The following is a 25,039-nucleotide window of genomic DNA, read 5'->3' as shown; positions in this document are numbered from 1 at the left end:
CTCAATAACTCTCCGGCCGATCCCGAGTGCCGGGACTGGGACAACGCTGGGGATGGAGCCGGGTCCTCCTGGGGGTCCAGCGTCACCCACCGCCCGCATCCTCAGCATCCCTGCCCGGGAGCCGCTTCCCGGCACATCCCGCCTCCCTAAAAAAAGAGGAAAAAATATAAATAAATTTAAAAAAAATTGCAAACGAGGTGGCGCGGGGGCGGGAGGGAAGGGGTTAAAAGGCAGGCGGGCGGCGGAGGGAGCGGAGCCGCTGGATGGAGACGTTAAGTACCGGCGCCCGGCAGCGGCTGCGGGCAGAGCCGAGCGGCAGCCGCCGGGCCGGGCCCCCCCCGGCCGGCACCGGCACCCCCGGAGCCCCCCCGAGCGGCACCGCAGCCCCCCCGACCGCGGGGCCGGCCCGCAGTGCGCGCCCGGAGCCCCCCCGGCCCCGCCGCTCCCGGGGGCGGCCGCGGATGGAGGGACGGAGGGATGGATGGAGGGATGGACGGATGGAGGGACGGATGGAGCGGCGGCGGCCGGGCCGGGCTGGGCCCGCGGAAGGTAAGGAGGAGGTGTGGAGGGGGGGGATAAAGGGGGCTCTGCGCTCGGGGTTGGGGTGCGGGGAGGGGGCACCGCGGTAAAACCGCGGGAATTGCGGGGAAAAAAAAAACCAAAATAACAACCAGAAAAAGAGAGGACGAACCAAAAAACACCCCCTCCCCGGGAAATAAAAAAAGATTTAAAAAAAAGGAAATTAAAAAAAAAAAAAAGAAGGGAGAAAAGCGCAACACGAAGCGGCGGGACTGGGGGGAAGGGGCGGGGGGGGGGGGGGGACAGGGGGAGCCCCCAGCCCGGGGCGGTGGGACCCCGGCCCGGCGGGAATGTGCGTGGGAAAGGGAAATCGCGGCTGCGTGTGTGGGAAGTTGAGGTGGGGAGGGGGGACCGAAACCCCTGCTGATGTGCGGGAGCTGATCGTTCCCGCCTCATCCCGGCAGGGATTTTTCACTGTTTTCTGCTGGTTTCGGGAGGGTTTTGCTTTGGAGAGGGAGAGAGGCGGGAGAGAGCTCCCCTCTTCCTCCTCCTCCTCCTCCCGAGACTTTGAGCAGGAATATCTCTGCAAGGGAAATGGAGAGCAAATATAATCTGTTCAAAAACCCCTTCTCTATTCATTTTCTTCTTTCCATATCCAAGCTGGCAACTTAAGGGAATATTTTAATATAAAGTTAAGCAAACCATATGTGCAGGGAGAGCAGAGGCTGTTGCAGAGTGGCATGAAGGTAACCTTGAGCTGAGCCTTATAAACCCTTTCCTGTGTGAAGGCAGGATTAAATAAACTTTCCTGGCTGGAAAGTTTAATCCAGAGCTGGGAATCACAGCCTGGCAGGGGGGGAGCTCCCAGCCCCGGGGTGTCCCCACCCAGCCTGGCCCTGGCCCACCTGCATCTTCTCATCCTGTGAGTGTTGTAACCTTCTCCTCTGGGGGGATTTGTGTCCAGTTATCCTTTATAAGGAGCTGTCCCTTCCCTGGGCTTGGGAAAGCTCTCTCCTGGCTGAGTTGGCCCTTGGAATGTCCAACACAGTTGAGCACGAGGGGCTCCTCTGAGATGGGGTTTGTTAGTAGTTATTAGATTTTTTTTAATATATGTTATATTGTATATATTATTAGCAGTTATTGTGTTTTTTATAAATGTTATATTATAATCTATATATTATTTGCAGGTATTACTTTTTTATATATTGTTCTATTCTATATATTATTATAAGCAGTTATTGTGGGGTTTATATACATTATATTATATTCTCTATATTATTAGCAGGTATTATGGCTTTACATATAGTATTGTATTCTATATATTAGTCACTATAAGTTTCATATACATTATATTACAATATTCTAGATACTATTAGTTATGCTGCTCATGCATGGGCCTGGGGTGCCCAGGGAGAATTTTTGGATGCCTTTCCCAGACTCTGGAGCCAAGGAGTCAGGTCCAGCTGCAGCATCAGGGCTGCAGGTGCCTGTGTCCAGCACAGCAGTTCCCAGGTCTCCCTGTGTTTTAGGCTCCCTGATGCTCAGGGGACAGGAAAGTTCCCTTGGAGCCCTCGTCCCCTCACAGCCCAGCTGGGGCATGTGGGTGATTTTCCTCTCCCAGAAATAAAAGGTTTGTCCTTCCTGGAGGATCTTTTCCCCAACCCTGGCAGCAGACTGGGTGCCACCAGCCCTTGCTCTCACCATGGCCTCCACCCCACGGGCTCCAGCCAGCCTGGAATGCTCCCTCCCCAGCGCTGTCCTCTGAGGTTTCCTTCTCCATGATTTCCTTTCCCTGTTCACTCCAACTTCACTGGAGCCAAATCTCTGTTGCCACTGTGTCCCCAGGGCCACCCCTCAGCACCTCCAGGCTCCCATCCAGAGTCACACTTCCCATGGCTGAGGCAGGATCCCCTTCTGCAAGGTACAGCCTCCATGGGCATTCAGCATCTCTCCCAGCTCGGTCCAGATCCCAGGAAAATCTTTGCTTCTCCTAACCTCCATCTCTCTTGGGACTGCCAAATCCTCAGTCTCCCTGAGCTGTTCAGGGAGCTGGTTCTGCTCCGGGATAGGAATCTCTGTGCTTTGGTACCTCTGTCACAGTGTGTTGGCCCCCTCTGGAGCCAGGAGCTCAGCCTGGGAGCAGGGAAGGAGTGTGGGGCAGGAGAACCTGCTCTGTGCTGCTCAGCCAGGGGTGAGCCTGCAGCACTCGTGGGAATGGCAGATCTCTCCCCAAACTGGGCCTTCCATCTCTTCCATGCAGCAGGATGCAGGAAAAGAAAGGAATCAGCCCTCCTGGGAAAGGAGGTTTTAAAGCAAGGGCTGCAAGAAATCATCCTTCTCACTCTATTAATGGGCTGCAAAGGCATTGTCTGCTGCCTGAAAAGCTCGTTTGTTAATTGCCCCAGAGCTGCCTCTAATCCTGGATTAATGAGGGCTGAGGGAAATCTCCATGGAGGAGACCTGAGTGTGGGCTTTGCAGGCAGATTTGGTTTGGTTCTGCCCCACTCAGGGCGTCCTTGGAGGGTTCATCATGGACTGAATGTGGTGGGTGCTCCCGCAGCGCCCGTGGAAGATGTTTCGGTGGAGCTGAGCCCCATGGGGGGGTCACACTTCCCAGCTCCCCAGTGATGTCCCCATGGATCCCATCATGGTCTCTGTGGGATTTGTGCTGCTGTAAATACCACAAGGGGTGGTCTTGTAGGTGCTGCTGGTGGGGTGCACCTGGATTTCCCTTTGGGAAATATCCTTTTGATGCATCTCATCACCTTTCCGAATCCCAGAGCCAGGAGTGGCTCCGGTGCTCAAAACCTGGGGATAAAACCACTCGGCTGCTCTGGTTTGGCTACGGGGTTTGTTCCTCATCATTAAGCACAAGGAGAAAAACAGCAGCATCGTGGCTTTCCCTGGAACAAGGAGCTGTCAGGCTCTGGATGTGCTGGCGGCTGCAGCTCAGGGCTGCTCTACCACTGTCACAGGGATGGTGCAGGTGTCCGTGAGTGCCAATAATGGAGTGACCAGAGAATTTGGGAATGATGAGCATCCTCCAGGGATGGCTGCCAGTCCTGGCACCACCTCTGGAAGAGGCCAGCCCTTAGATCCTAAACCTCCTCCTGCGGGATTGAGGCAGCACTTAGTCTGGGGGGAGTTTTGCTGAGCCAGCAGCTGGCTGGGATCCAGCTGTGTCTCCCTGAGGGACAGCCCCGGCCTTCCTCCCATCCTCCTCCTCCTCCTCTCCCCATGTGAGCACACCCCCTCCCATGCAGGGCTCGGCTCACTAAGTCTGACTGAAAACCGTAACTGGATTTTGCAGCCTGGGCATAAAATACCCAGAACATAAGACACATTAAAACTCATTAGGTTAAGCCCTTTCACAGACACTCAGAATCGTCTGAGTGAATTAAATCACCTTTTTCACAGGGTTTAAATGTCCAAAGGGACATGCAAGGGTGAGAAGAAGGGGGAGAGGGAGACTAGGGAGTCAGGCTTTATGTCCCTGAGACCCACAGCTCCGGGGTGACCTCTCCCAAATACCACTGTATGTCACCCCCATTCAAGCAGATTTCCTGTTCTGGCCTTGAAAGGAAAATCGTAGGGAAATGGAGGTTTCTCAGCGTTGCACATGACAATGGGGTTGATGCTGGCAGCAGGGCTGCTCCGGGAGGGATGCTGGGGGTCAGCAGGGATGCAGCAGGAGAAGGTTGGGCTGATTATTCATTTTTATTGCTGACAACAGTGTGGAATCCTGCTCCCAGCACCCAAATTCAATCAGCCCTGGTACTAAACAAAGGAGCTCCCTGCTCCTTCCACAAACATTCTTCCAAAAGAAACCCAGCAGATGGGATAATGCTGATGGAGAGAATCAGATAACGGACACAACTGGAGTTGTTGCAGATGAATTAATTAAAGCGAAAATGATGTTGTGAATTTGGGTGCATTTCAGCAGCTGGGATGGGGATCCTGGGTACCAGGGCTGTGGATCTCTGCTGTGCTGGCTAATTTACATCATTCCTTGACTCCCTATATCCTCTCCCTGACCAAATCTGTGCAATACTTGGCTATTTCCTTCCCTGCCTTTGGCTTTTTAAATGATTCATGGCTTAAACTAGTTTTCTTTATGAGCTGCTTTCACACATGTGAGGGGAATTCAGCCTCCAAGAGGCTGGAACGTGTTTGGATGGAATTGTGGGTGGAGGAACAGAGTGTGAAGCAAAAAACACCCTTTTTGGCTCTGCTTGGACCATTTTGGAGCAAAATACGCAGAGAAAGCAGCAGAGTCGTGGAGGTGGGATTACCTGGGAATCAGTGGCCTGAAGGCAACAGCATTTCTGTGCTTCCAGGGGCTGGAAACACCCTGGATTTGATTTGTTCTGGGAGCCACTCACCTGCCCCTGAGTAAATCCCCTACCCCATGTCATCTAATGGCTGTGGGGTCTGGGATGAGCATCCCTTTGGCAGGAATCAGCATCCTTTCTGTAGGGCTCAGCATCCCCTGGGCTGGGATCTGGGATACCTGTGGGAATTTGCAATGCCAGCTCAATGCCATGTTTAAAGATGGAGTTGAAGTTGCTTAAATCAGCTTGATTAAACAAAATTGCCCCTCTGGGATGTGCTGCAGGCCCTGGGCTTGTGCAGCACTGTCCAGTCACCTCGGTGCACTGGAATAACCCAGGGCAGCATCCAGCCCCGTGTTCCTGGATTTATTTATAACTCAACCCTTGCAGAAACGGGGCTGGTGCCCTGTGGGTTCCATCCCCTGGAGAGCGGAGGCAACACGAATTGAAGGTTGTGCAATCAGCACGACCTCGTTTCTGAGGAGCTCCAGGCCTTTTGCAGCCGTTAATCAATTAGTCTGGGGCAGCCCTGTCCCTCTGGATGAATGATCTGCGATCTCTCCAGAGCTGGAGCCTCATTCCCATCTGGACTTGTGACCATGGCTTTCCCTGGCCCTGGGCAAGTGCTGAGACCTTCAATAAATCTTCTGCAGAATGTTTAAAAATCAGGTTTTGCCTATAAATGAAAATCAGCCAGCTAATTCCAGTTCAAACCCTTCCATGGATCCCAGCAAGGAGGAAGATTTACAAACCCCCCAACACGCTTGGAAATCCTGCACAAAAATCCATCAGCAGATAGGCAAGTCCTGCCCTGGATTTACAAATCAGACCAATAAGTCCCAAATAAGAGGGTTTTCCTTGGTGATTTGGCCTATGGAAGGGATTTAGAAGCTCCACAGGGAAGCACATGCCTGGGGATGTCTCACTGCCGAGGAACAGGATCTGATCCCAGCGCAGCTCCTTGGGATGAGCCGTGACATCCGAAAGCTGCTGAGTCAACTGTTCTTAAGCCTTTCCCCGGCAGAGGGGATGCACAAACTCATTTCTCAGCAAAATTAAGGCAGAGAGGAGCTGAATAACTAAACTTTGCTTTGATTGAAAAGCTCAGTGTGCTCTGCTGGCCCTGGGAGAGGCATCGGAGAGTGCTGGAGGCTCCAAGGGAGATGCCTCAGATGGTCCAGGTGTTCCCTGCTGCAGTGGAAACCTCCATGTCCAATGGTTTCATTCCCAGCCATAACATATTTAAATTTAAAGAGTACTTGAATTCTGCCTGATGCATCTCATTTGCTGCTTCTGCTTTAGAGAGTGAGAAAGGGTGAAAATCCATTTCCATGGGGTTGGAGTAGACGGCGGCAGCTTCGTCTGGGAGCTCAAACTGCCCAGTTTCTGCCCAGCAGCAATTCCAAGCTCCCACTGCAGGACAGGCCTAGGGAGGGAGGCTGAAAGGCTTCAGGGATGCCAACACAAGATGCCCAGTGTCCCTGGGGTTTCATACTGGTGTTACTGGTTGGTGCTGTCACACCAGGGAGGCACGAGGGTGTAAGGCCACGGGAGCTGCTCTGTGTTGTGGAACTGAGGGTGGAGATGGAGGGACGTGGGGCTTTCTGGTGGTCCCTGCACCAAAGTGGGTGGCTTTTGGGTGACAGCAGGTCAAGGCAAGCCCTGTGGACTAGGTCCTATGGACTATGGGTCCATGGACTGGGTCCTGTATCCCATGAACTGGTCCTTGCACCCCATGCTCTGGGTCTTCACATCATCCCATTTCCAGGTCTCAGCTGAAGAATTTTGGGGGGGATACTGTGCTGTGCACTCAAAGATGCTCAGCTGAGTGCAGGACCCTTCTCCCTCCACTCCCTGAGGTGTGGGACTGAGGTTGGTACCTGCGTCACAGCCTTCCCGTGGGACAGGGGCCCCCATTGTTGTCATCAGACTCCATCCCATCCCCCTGTGTTTTAAAGCCCTATTCTTTCCTTGTCCCTCTGATAAGAAATGCTAATGATGTGATGAAATTGGATAGTTCCATCGCCTTCTCCTTCTAATGGAATTCTTGTGTTGGTTAATTTGCTGTTTTTAATGGGCTGATTGTTCTCCTGCCCTGGGGGAACCACGTGAGCCGGCGGCGAGTTTGGCCGTGGTCAGATGTGAGGTGGTGCTTGAAGACAACTGAACCTTGGTGCCCAGTAATTGCAGAGCAATTTGAAGACAAGACCTAAATGTATAATTTATTGGTGCCTCACTCATCCCAGTCACTCGCAGTGGCAGAGACGCTCCCTCACTCATCAGAGCCCCCCTGGACCTGTACCCACCTCCCTGTGCATGGGAGGGATGGATAAACCTGGAAAATTCATGAGGATTTCCTTGCCTCCTTGGCCTCAGGACTGCTGACACCGCAGAGGGAGGTGGGTTGGGCGTGGAGCGATGCTCAGTCTGGTATCTCACTGCTGGGATGAGGATTGGGGTGTGGAGTGATGCTGAACTGGGCATCCCACTGCTGGGAAGAAGATTTGGGTGTGGAGCAATGCTCAGCTGTTTATCCCACTGCTGGGATGAGGGTTCCAGCTCCTGGCAGGAGTGTGGTGATGGGGGTCAGTGAGGAAGCAGCCCCTCATCCCGGTTGGACCCACTGCCTGGGGAAATGTTTACCCTCAGCTCTGCTGTGCTTTGGTTCTGGGTGCCAAGGGGGTCTGGGGCAGCTGGGAGGGACACCCCAATCCTGGCACTGCCAGCTGGGAGATTTTTCCAGCCACACAGCTCCCCGGGGCTGGATCGATCCCATGGGATCCAACCAGAGCCCCGTGACAGGGACAGAGGGTCGCAACCAAGCGAGGGCTTGGGAATAAATCCCTCCCTGACCTGGCTGTCCCAGCAGTTTTCCAGACAGCCTTTGCAGCAGCCGACGGAAGGCCATGCTGAGGACATTGTGCTGCGCTGGCTCAGGAATGTCCCCGTTTGCTTCATTAGTTTGGATGCCAAAGTGTGTCACCACTGTCCCCCAGCCATGCCACGGGCTGGGCTGGCACCAGCGCTGCTCCCAAACACAGCCTGAGTGGGATGCAGGCAGTGGGGGACAGGATGGAACCCCTGGGGACACTCCCTGCGACAGGTGACAGTGGTGATGGGGACCCAGAGTGGCTGGTCCTTCACCCCAAAGCTGCTGCACTCAGGGATAGATCTCTACAACACAGGGAGCGCAGGTGGGAGGCAGGGAGTGGTGTTGTGGGGAGCTTCCAGCATCCACATCCATCAGCTCCCAATATGCCCAGCCCCTCCTGGGATTGGTGCCGGTACTGGGAGCATTGGGGCTGATATTGAGAGCATTGGTGCTGATACTGGGAGCATTGATGATGACCCTGGGAGCATTAACACTGATACTGGGAGCGCTGGTGCCCATACTGGGAGCACTGTTGCTGACACTGGGAGTGTTAGTGCCAATACTGGGAGCGTTGATGATGATACTGGGACTGCTGGTGCCGATACTGGGAGCACTGTTGTTGATACTGGGAGCATCAGTGCCGATACTGGGAACACTGATGCTGATACTGGGAGCACTGGTGCCAATCTGGGGAGTGCTGGTGCTGACACTGGGAGTGTTGATGGTGATACTGGGAGCACTGGTGCCAGCTGTATTTGCCACCCTCACTGCCTGTGAGGCAGCCGAAGAGTCGGAGCCGAGCCCATTATCTCCCACAGACAATTAGCAGGAGCATTAATGGAATATATGCAAATGTGCAGTAATTGACCTGCGACTCCACGGTTCATGATGGAGAAGGATGAGCTCCAGATGCTTAAGGAGAGTCATTTAAGCTCCTTCTTTATATGCTACTCTTCCTTGCTGAGCCTGGCAGGCTCCAGCCTGGGATAGGAGGAGGGTGGGTGGCAGTGGGAACACTGGGGAGTGGGGACAACCCCCCAGACATCCTGTTTGCACCCCAAACCACCTCATGTTCAGCTCCAGCAGGTGGGTTTGTTCTGGTATGGAAGGGGAAGCTGTAAGATTCCTGTCCAGGGCCAAGCACCCTCAGGTCCGCTGGACCACTGGGCTGGGGATGTTTGCCCTCTGTGGTGGGGCTGGGCCACCCTCCCTGCCCATGTCAAGGTACCACCTGTTCCTGTGTCCTGCACAGAGGTGCCTACACATGGAAAAGCCCAAATTACAATCTCCTTGCTGGGCTGCTACTCTGAGTTTCCTCAGCCTTTACTCAGGCTGTTTTGGCTCCAAGGGAGCGGGTGGTGTGGGTTTGTGCCCACCACTGCTCGGCCCCTGCCTGGCCCTGAGCTCCACCGAGTTCACCAGGCAGAACCAGAGGTATTTGAATAACCACTGTGGGAACCCAGATTAAAATATTGATGTATAATTCATGCCATATGTTCAACCAATATTTTTTATTTAATCAACTGAAGACAGATGGCAGGAACACGGAGGCCATTAAACTAATGGTACTTTGTCTTTCCATTTATTTCCGTCTCCTTTCCTAAAATAAGATGAGACCGTGACAGGCAGCACACCCTGGGCATGAGACCATCCCTGGCACACTGATGTGTCAGCAGGATGTGGTGGCACTGCCGTTTCCCATGTGGTGTTATCCCAGGAAGGAATGGAGCAAATTTTCCATAGCTGGGGGAAAAATACAGAGGAATCTCATAGCTGGAGAAATCCCATGAGGATTCCCATGAGGGAAGTCCAGCCTGGCTGGGCTGAAGGAGATTGTCCCTTCCCTGGGCTTGCCTGTCCTTCCTGTGCCAAGAGCCACCAGGGATGGCCCTGGGTAGCCCTGGTGTTCCCAGGGCAGTGGGGGGTCCACCCCAGCTGGCAGGGTGGGAATGGAGATGGTCCTGGCTGGAGGATAGAGGATGTCATGGCAAAAGCCTCACTGGGGGCATGAGGGGCTGAAACACAGGCACAGGGAGAGTCACACATGGATGTCATGCTCCCATGGGATCTCCCAGCCCTGGGATGCCAGGTGCCGGAGAATCCACTGGCAGCATCCTCCTACCCTGTTGTCCATCCATGGATTTCACTTGGAGTGCTGGTGAAGAGATGTTTGGATCTAGGGGTGAAATGTGCATGTGCGTGAGTGTGGGTACACAGCTCATCCTCCTGTGGGTGAAATTGGGAATTCTGCACATGTCCCAGAGCTGTCCTGTAGCTCCTCTCCTGCACAACAAGGCAGAGACCTGTGGGCTCTGTGGTTTCAGTTCAACCCCACACCCCTGTACCCACCAGCATCGCTCCCACTGCACCCAGTTACCTGTCTGGGGGAAGTGGAAATGCCCCTTTCCAGGGCTGGAAGGCAATGGAGAGCCTGGGTGTCCTTCCTCACCCCACAGAGGGGGAGGAACCACCATCCTCCCCACGTCCTGGGACACTTTCCTGAGTGTGCCTCCCTCTGTTTGACTTGCAGGTGGAGATTTCTTGCCCTGGGAGTGAGCTGAATGGGGCTCCCTTAGACAAAGGGTCCCAGTCAGCATTCCAGGCTCCAGACGCGTCCAGGGACTTTTCATTCTTTGTCTGAAAGGGCAGCGGTGCCGTTCCCATTAGAGCGATGCCTGACGGAGCCGGTGCCTCCGGCGAGCGAGGAGCTGCGGCAACCGATCGGCTTTCAAATCACCTTCAAACCTCGATTTCCTCAACATGATCCCTCCATCGGCCCAGTCTCCGAGGCACAGCCGGGGGGCTTTGCCGGGAGGAGAATAACCCGGTGACAGCCAGCGCTGGAAAAGCCCCGGGCACGACGAGGGGGCTCAAAATCCACCTTTCCCAGCACTCCAGGACTTTTTAGACTCGGGCAGTAGCTTTGCACGGCCTCACCCTGCAGCCCTCACTGTGCTTTCGGGGCACCCATCTGCTCCCTAGGATCCAGCACCAATCCAGAGGGGGTGAAGCCCCCCTTGGAGCGTCCCTGGGGCCGAAGAGCAGCTTCCCCGCGGCGCCGGCTGCCGGGGGAGGGATGAAGACGCTATGGCCAAGCTATTACTAAAACTCCAGCGGTACTTTCGGCGGAAACCCGTGAGGTTCTTCACGCTGCTGGCTCTGTACCTGGCGGCCGGCAGCTTGGTTTTCCTGCACTCCGGCTTTTCCGGGGAGCCCACGGTCCCGGGGAGCCCCCGCAGCCCCGCGGGGGGCGAGGGGCCGGGGCTGCCCTACCTGGGGGTGATGCAGCTGAGCCGCGGCTTCAAGGCAGCGGCCACGATCCCGGGGAGGGTCCGGCGACACGGCCCCTGGTTCAAAAGCACCTCCAAGGAACCGGCGGAGAGGGGAAAAGCCAGGGACAACGGCGGCACCCGGAGCAGGGCACTCAGGGGCAGGAGCGGCCGCGAGAAGGAGGAGGACAGAGGTAAGGGCTGGGGACACACATGTGTGGGGGGTGGTCCCTTCTTTTTGCCTTTCCTAAGGGAACATCATGAGCCGGGACAGTGGTCACTGAGCTGGTTTGGCTGTGTATGCCTGCCAGGAACACATTCCTGAGGACGCACCACCAGGAATTGTGTATTTATTTATAAACTGTGTGCATGTGCTACTCGAGCGCTGAGGTTTTCCCCCCCCATCCCAAGGGACTCCCTGGGGTGCAGCACCTCACTTTGGAGACCACCAGTCCAGAGGATGTTTCCAGAAGGATCTTCTTCCTCCTTCCCTCTCTTCCCAAGTGCCAATAATCCACTTTTATTTTTCCATCTTCACTCTTTCCCCCTTGTGCATTACCAAGCTCCAAGTTGCCCCTTGCTTTTTGGGGCTGCCAGCTGAGGGGGTGCTTCACCCCACCTTCCTCCCATCTTTGTCTGTGCCAGAGGCCAAATTTGATTTTCATTGTGTTGGCTCTAATGAACACAAACCCCAGATTTATGGGCTGTTTGCACTGTTGGAGTGTCAAGGCAGAGGTTGGCTGTGATTCCCATGCAGGCATGCAAGTGCAAACAGGGCTGGGATTTGGACTCTGGAGTCAGGAGATCCCTGCCTGGCTGCTGCCTGTGGTGTCTGAGGTGTTGTCAAGTGGGTCCATTATTAATGACCAAGGATAAGCGAATGTAGTCGTTCCCATCGATTTTTAAAATGCCATCTATTTATCCTGCAGGCAGCCGTACACAGCTGGAGCTGCACACTCCCATGGAATTCGGGTGGCTGGGAGCTGCCATCCTGTCAGGTTTGGCATCCCTGAGGTTATCCAGCCCTCTGGCACCCATGAGCACCCAGTGCCAGTCACCCAAACACCCCCTGTGTCCCCTCTCTGCTCTGCAGCCCCACTGGGGAAGGACCATCTCATTCCCCTCTCCCAAGGTCCAGGGTGTGGGAATGCATATCCATGGAGACCCCTAATTCCTGTAATTGTTGCACCAGTCCACACCCCAAATCCAGGCTTGCTCCAGAGTTGCCTCATGGGCTGGGCACTTACAATTCTCTGAGCATCCCAGGCTGGGAGATTCAGCTTTCTGGACTGTTGGTGGGGCAGGAGGTGTGGATGGAGGGAAGCAGGAACCCCCAACCCCGTGGTTTCACAAGGGTCCAGGCTTGGTCCCCCCCAACCTGGGCTGATCCCAGGGCATGAGGTGCTCCTCCTCAGCCACCAGCCCCACAGCAGGTAAAGTCCTCCATGCATGATCCAGGCTTGGAAACCAAAGTAAAAATATCTCGAGGTGCTTATAGGACTTTCTCCTGCTAAAACGAGCTGAAGATGGTTCCCCTTTTGTATCCCTGTGTTGAGGGGTCTCCGGGGGCATTTCAGTGGTCACGTCGCTCTTAATACAAGTTGACATTTAGTGAATCCCAAGCAGATGGTCCCTGAGCTGTCAGACACCATAAGGACCCCAAGCAGGCTCCAGTCCAGGCCATATGCACCGTGTCCTCCACAATTAACCCCGTCTGGCACCACCACCTCCTGTGCCCGACCACAGGGGACAGTGACGGGATGCAGGGCTGAGCTTCAACGGGTTTAGCTGCTCCCATGTGGTCTAGAAACATCATTTCCCCCTTTTTAATGACTCCATGAGCATCTCGGCAGCTCCCGAGCAGGATGGGGTGGAGAAATTCTCCGACTTGAGAAATCCCACGTGCCCGCTGTGCCTGGTGTGCCAGCAGGGCTGGGGGAGCCTCAGGGGATGGGCTGAGCACCCCCTCGCTCCCCTGCTCTTCTCCAAAGCACCGGGATATCTGGCAGGAGCAGGCGGATTTAATGGTGCTGGTAATTAGGCAGGGGACAGCTTAACAAGGCGGCTGTGGAGGCTCTGCCACGTGAGATTGTTCCAGAGGGAATACGGCTCCGAAAGTCAGCTCTGCTTTCCTGAGTGTGATGTGCGGCTCCCTTCTCCCTCCTCCTCCTCTTCTTCCTCCTCCTCCCTCTGCCGGCAGCGTCAGGCCTGCCAGGGAATGGCTTCAGCTCATCTGCTTCCCCCTGGGAAGGAGCATCCCTGTGGGAATGTGCATCTCCTGCCTCAAACCCGGGAGAATTTCGAGGCAGTGAGGCAGGGGAAGCAGGCACTGTCCCCAGCCCTCAGCCACATCCATCCCTGTCTTTTACTGGACATTTCCAGCCATTCCCAGCTATGACACACAACCAAGCAATGCCATGAGGAAAGGGGGAGCAGACACTCCAGGCACACAGCCAGAGCCATCCCTATATCCCTAGCTCCTGGAAGAGTGGGATGTTTGGAGAATTTAATGACAATTGCTGTGTTGATCTGTCTGTTCACACACTTGTTTCCAACGTGCTCCAAAATTCTTCCTGATTCCATGTGAGCCGCGTGCTGGGGCAGCCCCCCCTCTCCTTGGAAGCTGTGCTGAACCCACCGCCCGCCTCTCAGCATCAACCCCTTCACTTCTGCCCTCTTATGTCCCTAATTATTCCAGTTGGCTTCCCAATAAGTAACAGCACACATATGTCAAGAGCAATGGATTGAAGGTAATGCACATCAGTCACCAGCTCGGTGCAAGTGACTGGAGAAATCCTGCCCCCGCTGGATCTGTCAGGGCTGGAATGCGCTGACCAGCCAAAACCTGCCCAGCCCTGAGGAAATGCCACGTTCTGCTGGGAGTAATTGGGAGCAATGAGTTATGGCCCTGGTGGTTAAAGTTATCAGACACATTTCTCTCTGTCTTCCTCCTCCACCTTCCCCCAGGCTGGCTTGGGAAGGCTATTGCAGCACTGGTGGGGAATGGGGGGGCCTGTGTGGGGCACACCATGGATGGGGTGTGCTTGGTGAGCTGGGTCAGATGTGGAATGCAGGGAGGAGGTGAAAAGTATTATCCCACAGTGTGGTTTCGAATTGGAGTGGCACAGATTAGATATATGGAACAAATAATTCCCTGTGAGGGTGGTGAGGCCCTGGCACAGGTTGTCCAGAGAAGCTGTAGCTGCCCCATCCCTGGAAGTGTCCAAGGCCAGGTTAGATGGGGCTTGGAGCAATCTGGGATAGTGGAATAAAAAGTGAATTACTGCTGTTATATTCACTGAGGTTGCACACCTGGAACAGGGAGTGAGGTGAACCGGACTGGTTTGGGCTTCCACACCAGTTCTGCCATCAGTGCTGGGCCACTAAGACCCAGCCACTGGTCCCAAGTGCTGCCCTCCCCTCTCCCTGGAGCACCCACTGGGTGTCTGGCTGAACAACCTCTCCCAGAACATGTTAATGGACACCTCATTAGCTGATTACTGATGGTTCGTCCCACAGCTCCCATACCCCGTTCTCCTGGAGCAGCAGTGGCAGTGAGGATGCTGAGCATCCCTGGTCCAGCTCCACATCCCTGCATTGATCTAAGGCGTCTCCTCACAGCAAACACTCGGGTGGGAGCAGGAGCAGGGCACTAACGAGGGTGCTAATGAGGGCACCTAACGAGGAGGCTGAGCAGGGACAGCTCGTGGACCATCTCACTCCTAACAAGAGCCTACAGCCAGCACGGAATGTCGCCGCAGGCACGCAGGAGATGGCTCTTGGTGCTCAGGTTATTGGGAAAGGCTACATTTGTCAAGTAAATGATTTTAGTGTGACTTCATTCAGCTCTATTCCCTCTCTCCTGGCATCTTCATTTACTCTCAGCACAGGCATCAGCCTTTACTTGCCAAGTGTCAGTGCTGGACAAACATCCTCTGCTCCCAGGCTGGGGCTGGGGAAAATGAGCCGCTGGCTGAGGAAAATGTGTGTTAAATGATATTTCTCCATTCTGCCCAGCCCTGTGTTCCCAGCAGGGCAGGGTGAAGGGGATGGGTTATTTTCCTATGTAGCTCATCTTTTGGAGCAGCTTTGCTCAGCTTGGAGGCTAATGTGGAGGAAAAGGAGGAAGAGGAGAACCCTCAGTGCAGAGCCACAGGATTCCTTCTATCCATGAGGGTGTTCCTGGGCATTAGACACCTTTCCCTGTTTGTTGTTCCCAGAGCACATGTTTCCAAAGCAAACAAACAGGGTACAATCCCTATTTAGGGAATAATCAAGAGGAGGTGGGAATGGGTGGGCTCAGCCCCAGTGGGTTCTTACCCCCCTCTCCTCTCTCCACCCCCAGCACGATACATCGGCTGCTACGTGGACAACACTCACCAGCGGACCCTGCGTGGGATGTCCTTCTTCGACTACAAGAAGATGACAGTCTTCCGTTGCCAGGACAACTGTGCCGAGCGGTAGGGCAGGGCACTGTGTCTCCAGGAATCCCTGCACACCTTCTCCATGAATCCCTACACAACATGTCCATCAATCCCTGCACAACATCTCTGCCAATCCCTGCACACCATCTCCATGAATCCTTGTACACCATCTCTGTCGTTCCCGGCACACAGAATGCAATGCAATAATAAGATAGGATGGGATGGATTGGAATAAGATATGATAGGATTGAATAACAGGATAGGATAGGATAGGATAGGATAGGATAGGATAGGATAGGATAGGATAGGATAGGATAGGATAGGATATTTTCAGTTGGAAGGGCCCTACAATAATCACTAGCCCAAAAATGAACCCTTGGGATGCAGCGCTGCTTCCAGCACTGGCCATGAGCAGGCTGTGGCACAGATGCTCCTTCAAAATCCCCAGGGAGTCCCCTGTCCCCCTCTCCACAGGGGATATCCCAGGAATGTCTGAGCCCCCCATCTCCCTCTCCACAGGGGGTACCTCTATGCAGGACTGGAATTTGGCGCCGAGTGCTACTGTGGGCACAAGATCCAGGCGTCGAACGCCAGCGAGTCCGAGTGTAACATGGAGTGCAAGGGGGAGCGGAGCAACACCTGTGGTGGGATCAACCGCCTCTCCATCTACCGCCTGGAGCTGGCCCAGGAATCCGCCAGGAGATGTAAGTCAGTGGCATCCACACAGCTCCTGGCTCAGCCCTGGAATGGGGGAACCCCTCGCGGTGCTGGAGGGGTGATCCTGACATCCCTGTGCCGTGTAAGCCGGGTCGTGGCTCGGTAGAAGTGGTTTGAGAGAGGTTCAGGTCTGGGGGGGGGGGGTAGTTTTGCTCCTGCAAACCACAGGAATCCCCCTGTGAGGAATGCTGCCGGATGGGGCAGGTTGGAACAGGGAACCCCAAGGACCCCAGCAGAAATTCAGGGCATTTTGGGGGACTTCAGGACACGATCTCTTTCCTGACCATCAGTGCATTCAGTGTGTGCTGCGGGATGAAGGATGTGCGGGAGCTCTAGACAGAGCCGAGGGTGCTCCCTGTCAGAGTAGCTCGTTTAGCTCCCAATTAGGCAGCTCTATAATTACCCACATTTGCTGCTTGTCTTTCCTCATTCCCAAACAGTGGGAAAGAGGGTGGAGCAATTAGAGCTCCCATCACCAGGAATCCGCAGTGGGGCTGAGGTTGCCCAGGTACCGGGAGTGGTGGGATGGGACCCCTCAGGGCACGGATCCCGGAGGGACCAGCCCAGCCCCAGTCCTGCAGTCCTCGCTGTTTCCACCACTCCTGCAGCCCGGGATCACCGAGTTGATAAAAATAGCGAAGCAAAAATAAACCCGACTTTGCTACCGGGGTTTTGCTCTGATTTTGCACCGTAAGCAGCCGGGCGAGCGCATCAGCCAACGCGGCTGCACCGCCGGAGGGGGGCCGGGAGCCGGGGAAAAGCCGATGGAGCGGCGGGAGACGGGAATGCTGTGTCACGCAGAGGCTCCTGCTCCCGAGCCTGGGGCACACAGGGTGGCAGCGGTGCCATTTTGGAGTGCAGTGATGTCATTTTTGGGGTGTGGTGGTGTCATTTTTGGGGGGCAGTGGTGCCAGGGTCACTGTGGCCTCTTTCCCTCGCAGATGGCAGTGCCATATTCCGAGGGTGCTTCCGCCGGCCGGACAACGTGTCCATCGCCCTGCCCGCCAGCCAGCTCATGCTCAACATGTCTGTGGACAAGTGTGTGGACTTCTGCACTGAGAAGGTACTGGGGCAAGGATGCTGGAAGGATGTTGAAAGGGTGCTGGAAAGGGCTGGAGTGAGCTAGAAGGATGCTGAAAGGATGTTTGAAGGGTGCTGGAATGATGATTGAAGGGTGCTGGAATGACAGTTGAAGAGTTCTGGAATGGGCTTGAAGGACAGTGGAATGGGCTGTAAGGGTGCTGGAATGATGCTGGAAGGGTGCTGGAATGATGCTGGAAGGGTGCTGGAATGATGCTGGAAGGGTGCTGGAATGATGCTGGAAGAGTGCTGGAAGGATGCTGGAATGATGCTTGAAGGATGATGGAATGTGCTGGAATGATGCTGGAAGGGTGGTGGAATGATGCTGGAGTGGCCTGGAAGGATGCTGGAATGGCCTGGAATGATGCTGGAAGGATGCTGGAATGGCCTGGAAGGATGCTGGAATGGCCTGGAAGGAGGCTGGAATGGGCTGGAATGATGCTGCAAACCAGCCCGCACCGCACAGTGGGACCAGGTCAGCAAGGACAGGTATGAGGGGCAGAGGAAGGATCTGCCACGGGGAACAGGGGCAGTGCCACTGGCTGCCCTCCATGTGCCCATCCCTGCAGGAATACCCGCTGTCGGCCCTGGCAGGGACCTCGTGCCACTGCGGATTCCCCACGACGCTGTTCCCGCTGCACGAGCGCGAGGACGAGCAGCTCTGTGCCCAGAAGTGCCCCGGGGAGGAGTTTGAGAGCTGCGGCACCGCCGACTTCCTGCTGGTCTACCAGACCCAGGTGCAAGGTGAGCTGGGACAGGCAAGGACCACTCCAGCACCCTTTTCCCACTCCCTTCCTGGGAATGCCGGAGGAAAGCGAGTGTGAGCTCGCAGCATGTTCCATTAAAAATTAGCATTTCTTTGAATTTCCTGGGAAACTGGTCCTCCCCTGAACAAACAGCTGTAGTTACTGCCTGACTCAGCTGCAGGGAAGAGCAGTTTTCCATCTGCCTCTGGAAGGATCCCTCCTTGCCAGGGCTTTTCCCACCTCCTTGGCACCGGCTGGTGAATCCACAGAGGGTTCACCATCCAGAGGGGATGAGCTCCAGGGAATAACATGGGGGGGGGAAAAACTGTAACCAGGCAGAAATTCCCCAGGATGCTGCACAGAGAGGGCTCCTGTCCTCTGGCATTGGGACCATGGAGACAGGGAAGCACAGGGAAAGGGGAAAACTTTTACTGGGAGAGGAAAGGGCTGAAGGGAGCAAGTGAGGACCCAAATTCGGGTGGTTTTGGTTCAGAGCAGGTCAGTCTTGTCACGATCCCGCCTTCAGTGTTTGAGGCCATGCTGGAAATGTTTGTTCATTCATCCATAAAAAAAGCAGGAACGTTGCTAGGCACACGCCTCCCTGTTACTCACTCTTCTCTAAGGATGCAGGCAGCAAGAAGCTGGTAATGGCAGAGAACTATCTTCTCCTTGGGACTTTTTGGGGCGTTTAGGACTCCTTGAGGTGTTCAGGACCTTTTGGGATGTCCCTGTGTGCTTTGGGCAGGGCACCTTTCCTTGTAGCATCCGCCTCCTCACTGCTGCTCCTCCATCCTCCCGGGAGGCAGTGGGACGTCCCTACAGGAAAACCATGTTTCCATGACACATTCCTGATGTGCCATGACTGTTTCTCACTGCAGACAACCGTTGCATGGACAGGAGGTTTCTCCCCAGCCGAGCCAAGCAGCTGGTGGCCCTGGCCAGCTTCCCTGGAGCTGGCAACACCTGGGCACGGCACCTGATCGAGTTGGCCACCGGCTTCTACACTGGCAGCTACTACTTTGATGGGTCTCTCTACAACAAAGGTGAGGGGGGGGGGTGTCATTGCTGGGAGTGCACCAGTCCCATCTGAGCTGGGAAAGGTCCTGGTGACATCCTGTGGGTCTGCAGGAAGGGTGTGAGCGATGCTGCTCCATGGGATGGTTGGACTGAGGGTGTCCTGGTCAGATATTATGAGGAAATTGTGAGGGTGGTGAGGCCCTGGCAAGGGTTGCCCAGAGAAGCTGTGGCTGCCCCATCCCTGGAAGTGTTCCAGGCCAGGTTGGACGGGGCTTGGAGCAACCTGGGATAGTGGAAAATGTTCCTTTCCAAGAGGGTTGGAATGAAAGCTGTAAGGTTCCTTCCAACCCAAACCATTTTGGGATTCTGGGGTTGTGATAACCCACTTCATTGCAAGGGGAAGGAAAAACACCAGTTCCCCCATTTTATAGCCTTTTAGAACAGTTTTATTTGTGGACCTTGAAGATTTCTCCCGCTCCTCCTCCCCTTCCTGCACCTTTGAGAGGAAATCCTCTGCTCCTCCTTGGCTGTGGTGAAGCTGGGATCTGTGCCTGGGGTACTCACAGAGCTGTTGGGGTACCCCTTAAACCCCTGTTTGCCCAACACCACAGGAATTCCTTTGAATTTGCCAAACCCAGCCTTCCAGAGATGGAAATACTCAGCGCTGATTGAGGGAGCACAGACTGTTCCAGCCCCTGGCATTCAGTCCCGGGTGCAGCCACATCTCAGGGAGCGGAGCAACCCTGGGAAAAAGCCTTGGCTGGGTTTTGCTCACCCACCCAAGTGTAGGTTATGTGTTAATTCCGTGTCAGAGGGGCCGGGAGGTATCCAGGCAACTGGCAGGTCAACCAGCACAGCCCCGCGTCGCCCGGCACGGCCCAGAGCAAATTACACTTCTATAATTGATGTCATACAGCTCCTTCCAGCTCATCTCCCCTTTGGCTCTGCTCCAGGTGGTTGTGCTTTGCAAGGATTGGGAGGGAGGCTGGACTCAGCCCTGATGCTCCATGCAGGGCACGGGGTGGTGGTCCCCTCTCTGGACCCCTCATGGCATCACCACAGCCCTGGGCTCCTCCACAGCCCCACAAAAAGGGGGGGTTTCCCCCTTCTTAGTTTAATGGGAGAGTTTAAATGCTGTGATCAGGGAGATTATAGCTATAAAATATGTTCTTGACCCCCCAAAACAAGCACAAGAGCTGAGCATGGCCAGGGAGATGCAGCTCTGAGCAGCCCCCGTGCTGGTACCCACCCTCTCATGACTTTTATGTGACTCATAACTTGGGCAAATGAATGATTTCCATCTGGGAGAGGGATGTAAATCCTCCTTCATGTCCCAGCTGCTTTTATCCAACTGTACTTTGCAACCTGATATCTCTGAGTCGTTCCCTTTCACAGAATCCTGGGATCGTTTGGGTTGGAGAGGACTTGAGATCATCGAGTCCAACTATTCCCCCAGCACTAACCCATGTCCCCAAGTGCCACATCCAGGTGGCTTTTAAATCTCTCCAGGGATGGTGACACCATCACTGCCCTGGGCAGCCTGTGAAGGGCTGGACATCCCTCTCCATGAAGGAATTTTTCCTAATATCCAACCTGAACCTCCCCTGGCACAACTTGGGGCTGTTTCCTCTTGTCCTATCGCTTGTTACCTGGGAGAAGAGATCGAGTCCCACCTGGCTCCACCCTCCTCCCAGGGAGCTGTGGAGAGCAACAAGGTCCCCCCTGAGCCTCCTTTTGTCCACGCTGAGCCCTCCCAGCTCCCTTTTATTATTCCCACTGGGCTCTGTCCCGGCAGGATTCAAGGGCGAGCGGGACCACTGGCGCAGCGGGAGGACGATTTGCATCAAGACCCACGAGAGTGGCCAGAAGGAGATCGAGTCCTTCGACTCTGCCATCCTGCTCATCAGGAACCCCTACAAGGCCCTGATGGCCGAGTTCAACCGCAAGTACGGGGGACACATCGGCTTCGCCGCTCACGCCCACTGGAAGGGCAAAGGTAGGCCAGGGGTTGGGATCTGATGGGAGAGCTGCAGCCTGGCCACCAGAGCTGGGAAATTGGTGGTAAAGCCCGGCAGAGCCCAAATTGGGTCTCCACTGGGGAATCCTGGGCTGTGCCATCACTTTGGGGTCACCATGTCCATCTCCTGGTGTGACCCACAGCATCGTCTTGCATGGCTGAGAGCTCCTGCGCTGGGTGGGATGGGGTGGGATGGGATGGAATGGATTAGAATGGGGTGGGATGGGTTCAATGGGATGGAACAGATTAGAATGGGGTGGGATGGGACGGGACACGATGGGATGGAACAGCAGGACCACGCTGCCCTGGGTGGGGCCAGAGCAGGGATGGGCATCTCCTGTCCCCAGTGTCATCAGAGGGAGTGGTGGCTGTCACAAGCCCATCCCTATGGACAAGGCGGTATCCGGGTGGGATTTCCGTGTGCCCGGCTGCTCCGGAGCCACCACCTTTCCCATGCACAGGCATGTCGTGCAGGCTGGTTAATTACAGCAATTTACAAATTGCTGTTGTGGGATTGACTTCATTGGAAAGAGTTAAAATATTTAGCTTGATTGAACATCTGCTACCCTTAATTCTGAGTTTATTTAAGGGGAGCTTTTGCTGCTGTGGCTGTTTTGTGTCTGGATTTCGTTATCTCCATGTGCTCACAGAGCCAGAGACAGCCCAGCCCTGCTCTCCCCATCCCATAAAACCAGGAGGGAGTGATATCCCCCAAACCTTGTCTCCCTGCGAAAGTCCCTGGGCTGCCATTGCCCCACCATGGTGGGCCAGGAGCCTCTTGGTAGATTTTATCCCTATCCAACTGCACATAGAGCTGGAGAGGGGATGTGGGACCATCACTCCAGCACCACAGGGACCATCCTGACTCATCCCAATCCCAACTCCCTCCCCAGCCTGTCCCATGCCTCATGCCTCCAAGGGGAGGGGCAGGCCAGGCAGAGGGGACCATTCCCTCTACCCAGCACCATTCCATTTGAATGTGCAACAAAATACATCACCAAATTCTTTCTGGAGGATGTACAGCATAACTAGGTTAATTGTCAGAACTTGCTGGGAAAGATGGAGATTTTCCATTGTTTGGTTGGTGAGCCCCATTTTGCTGATCCCATCTGGGCTCAGCCTGGCTAGACTTGGCCACGGAGGAGGAGGGTCCCATCCACAGTCTTCCCTGCAGCCCAGCTCTCCAAATAATTTCCTTCTTTCAAGAACTAATTTGGGGGCAAATTTGGGAAAAAAAGCACCATGACCTCTCTCCAGCCTCACCCCCAGGTGCTGGTGCAGGGAGGGGGGATTTCCTTCCCCCCCATTCCCAGCCCTGCAGAGGCCAAACTCCTGTTTGGTTCCATGACGTTAATTTTACGATATCCCTGGAGCGGTTCCAAAGCAAAGTTTTATGTGATATGATTACACAAGGTGAATTGTCCTGGATCTGCTTAATGAAACAGATCCTGTGTTTAATGATTCCTCAGGGAATTAAACTCAGCTCAGCAATTAATCAGGCATTGGTTTTGTGGGAAGGACACGAGGAAGAGGCCGATGTCCAGAGCTTTTATGTGTCGTGGATGGGTCTGTGCGGCACCATCAGGAGAGCTGTGGCTCATTATTGATGTTTCCTTACCCCTTTTACCACCAGGTTTCTATGGGAGGATCAATTAGCCAGCAGGATAACTGAGAGATCTCAGCAGGGGTGTGGGAGGGCACAGAGCACACCCACCCACCCACTGTGTCCTCTGCTCCTTCTTTCCAGAGTGGCCGGAGTTCGTGGCCAACTACGCGCCGTGGTGGGCGACCCACACCCTCGACTGGCTGCGCTACGGCAAGAAGGTGCTGGTGGTGCACTTTGAGGACCTGAAACGGGACCTCTTCGTGCAGCTACAGCGGATGGTGGGGCTGCTGGGCATCACTGCCTGCGAGGACAGGCTGCTCTGCGTCGAGGGCCAGAAGGACGGCAACTTCAAGCGATCCGGCTTGAGGAAACTGGAGTATGACCCCTACACCCCCGAGATGAGGAAGATGATCAGTGGCTACATCAAAACAGTGGACACGGCTCTGAAGCTCCGGAACCTGTCGGGGGTCCCGGACGATTATTACCCGAGATGATGGTGATGATGGCGGGGGGACCTGACCCTGCTCCCGGCCTCTGCCTAATTCCACCCAGTGGGTGGCTCTGCTTTTAATTCTCCATCTGCTGCTATAGCTGTTGATCAACTCCCTGCATGAGCGACGAGTGGTCCCCAGCCAGTGCTGAGCTTGTTTGGCCATCACAGACCCCGGCAAGGTGGCAGCGCCAAGGGGACACGGGTGCCTTCACCACCACAGGGTTCCTGCTCCATCCCACTCCTGTTCCGGCTGCCACAGCCCTCCTTGGAAGTGCAATGGATTTTATCTGTGGTCCTTGGAAGTGCCCTGGGTTGTTTGTGGTCTCCTTGGGCTGGCTGAGGGACACAGGCCGTGCCTGACGGACCCGGTGCCACTGGAGCTGAGCTCCCAGGGGTGGGTATCCCCAAACTCCCCTCACTCCATGGCCAGCCCCGGGAGGCATCTGCTTGTCCCTGGATGGAATCCATCAGCCTTAGGCCAAGGGGTGGTATTGCGTGGGTGTTGCTCCCACGGATCCCATCATTCCAGATGGGAATCAGGAAGGCTGTGCTGGGGAGAGTAATGTCCCCAAACAAGGTGGCTGTGCCCCCATGAGCCAGCCCTTGGCTCCCTTGGCTCCCTGGAGCAAGGCTGTATTCCCCAGTGCTGCCCTAGCACCAGGCAACATCGCTGGTCCAGCCTTGGAGGAGTCCATGACCCCCACCTGGGTGGCTACAGGTGGGATGTCCCCCCTCCACAGGGATGATGCTCAAGAGGGGGACGTTGGCCCTGGACAGAAGAGCTTTTGCAACCCAGGAGCTCATCTGTGCCTCATTTCAGGAGCTCATGAGCCAGAACAGCCCCCCAGCAGCACTTTTGGGGGCCAGGAGCTGCAGTGGGGAGCAAACCCTGGGGCTGAGCTTTGGGGGGGCTGAGCCCCCCTGAGCCCCAACCCAAACCAAAGGATCCTGTGGGCACAGGAAGGTGCCGTTTCCAGGCTGGCTTTGTGCAGAGCTGCATGTGATCCCCAGCCATCCCCTCATCCCACGCTGCCCTCCCAGCCTGTCCCTGTCCTGGCTTTGCCCCAAACAAGCTCCCCCAATATTCCCAACCTGTGAGTTCCCTTTGGATGTAGGTGCAAAAGCCATATATTGTACGCAGCCTTTTCTAGATTAGATGTTGAACAATTGGCTTTTAATTCTTGATCTTGATAGAAACACAGGCACAGGTCAAATCGAGACACACCACTCGATCTATATTTAAAGAGAGAAGAAAATTCCATGGAGAAAAAGGAGAATTTAAATAAAAATATATTTTTCTAATGTGCTTGAGGAGCAAACACGGGCTGGGGGGCTCCTGCTCCCTGTTTCTTTTGCACGGAGGTGGGTGAATGTGTTCAGAGGGAGCAGCTGCCCTGGTTTTAACTCTTCCCTTGACAAATGGCTGGAGGTTTTTTGGGAATGGAGCTGAGCCCACGCTCCTTCACTCACGGCAGCCCCGGGGCTGTTTACCTCGGTCAGAACAAATCCTCAGGTCAATCCAGCTATTAAAGGAGAGACTTTGTTGCTATTCTGCCTCCCCGTGTGTTTGTGGGGCCACCTGAGCCCCCCCCCCCCATCCCAGACCAGGGTGTCCCACAGGATACAGCTCCTCTCCCCCACCTTTAATCCCAGCAATGTGATTTCTGTGTTTAAACCACTGACAACACAACCAAAGGGGCTCCTTCTTGGGAGCTTTAGTACCTTTATAGTGTCCTTCAGCACAGGTTTGTTGGGGTCCATGGGGAGATTCACTGCAGACTTTATTCCTGGTGCCTCCCAACCTTCCTCAGCGCTGGAGCAAGAGCAGGTTCGGTGCAATTTATTCCTTATTTCTGATCAAGAGTTGGTGAAATCCCTTTTTTTATAGCAGCACTGGGTGTGCAGTGATGAAGACGCACGTCAGGCGTGATTTGTTCTGACAGGCCGT

At 54.9% G+C, this 25,039-nt stretch overlaps 1 protein-coding gene across 1 annotated transcript; it reads left to right on the top strand.

Moving 5' to 3' along the window:
- Positions 1 to 306: 306 nt before the first annotated feature.
- On the top strand, positions 307 to 24,640 carry WSCD2 (WSC domain containing 2). The gene is made up of 9 exons (XM_064674927.1): positions 307 to 549; positions 10,253 to 11,185; positions 15,337 to 15,451; positions 15,935 to 16,119; positions 17,074 to 17,195; positions 17,782 to 17,956; positions 18,837 to 19,001; positions 20,771 to 20,971; positions 22,740 to 24,640. Exons 2-9 carry the CDS (start codon positions 10,810 to 10,812, stop codon positions 23,090 to 23,092), a joined length of 1,692 nt encoding a protein of 563 aa, XP_064530997.1. The 5' UTR covers positions 307 to 549; positions 10,253 to 10,809; the 3' UTR covers positions 23,093 to 24,640.
- The last annotated feature ends 399 nt before the right edge of the window (positions 24,641 to 25,039 follow it).

The sequence above is a fragment of the Pseudopipra pipra genome, chromosome 18 (assembly GCF_036250125.1).
Source record: "Pseudopipra pipra isolate bDixPip1 chromosome 18, bDixPip1.hap1, whole genome shotgun sequence".
Lineage (NCBI taxonomy): Eukaryota > Metazoa > Chordata > Aves > Passeriformes > Pipridae > Pseudopipra > Pseudopipra pipra.
This window is presented reverse-complemented; position numbering and strand designations above follow the sequence as displayed.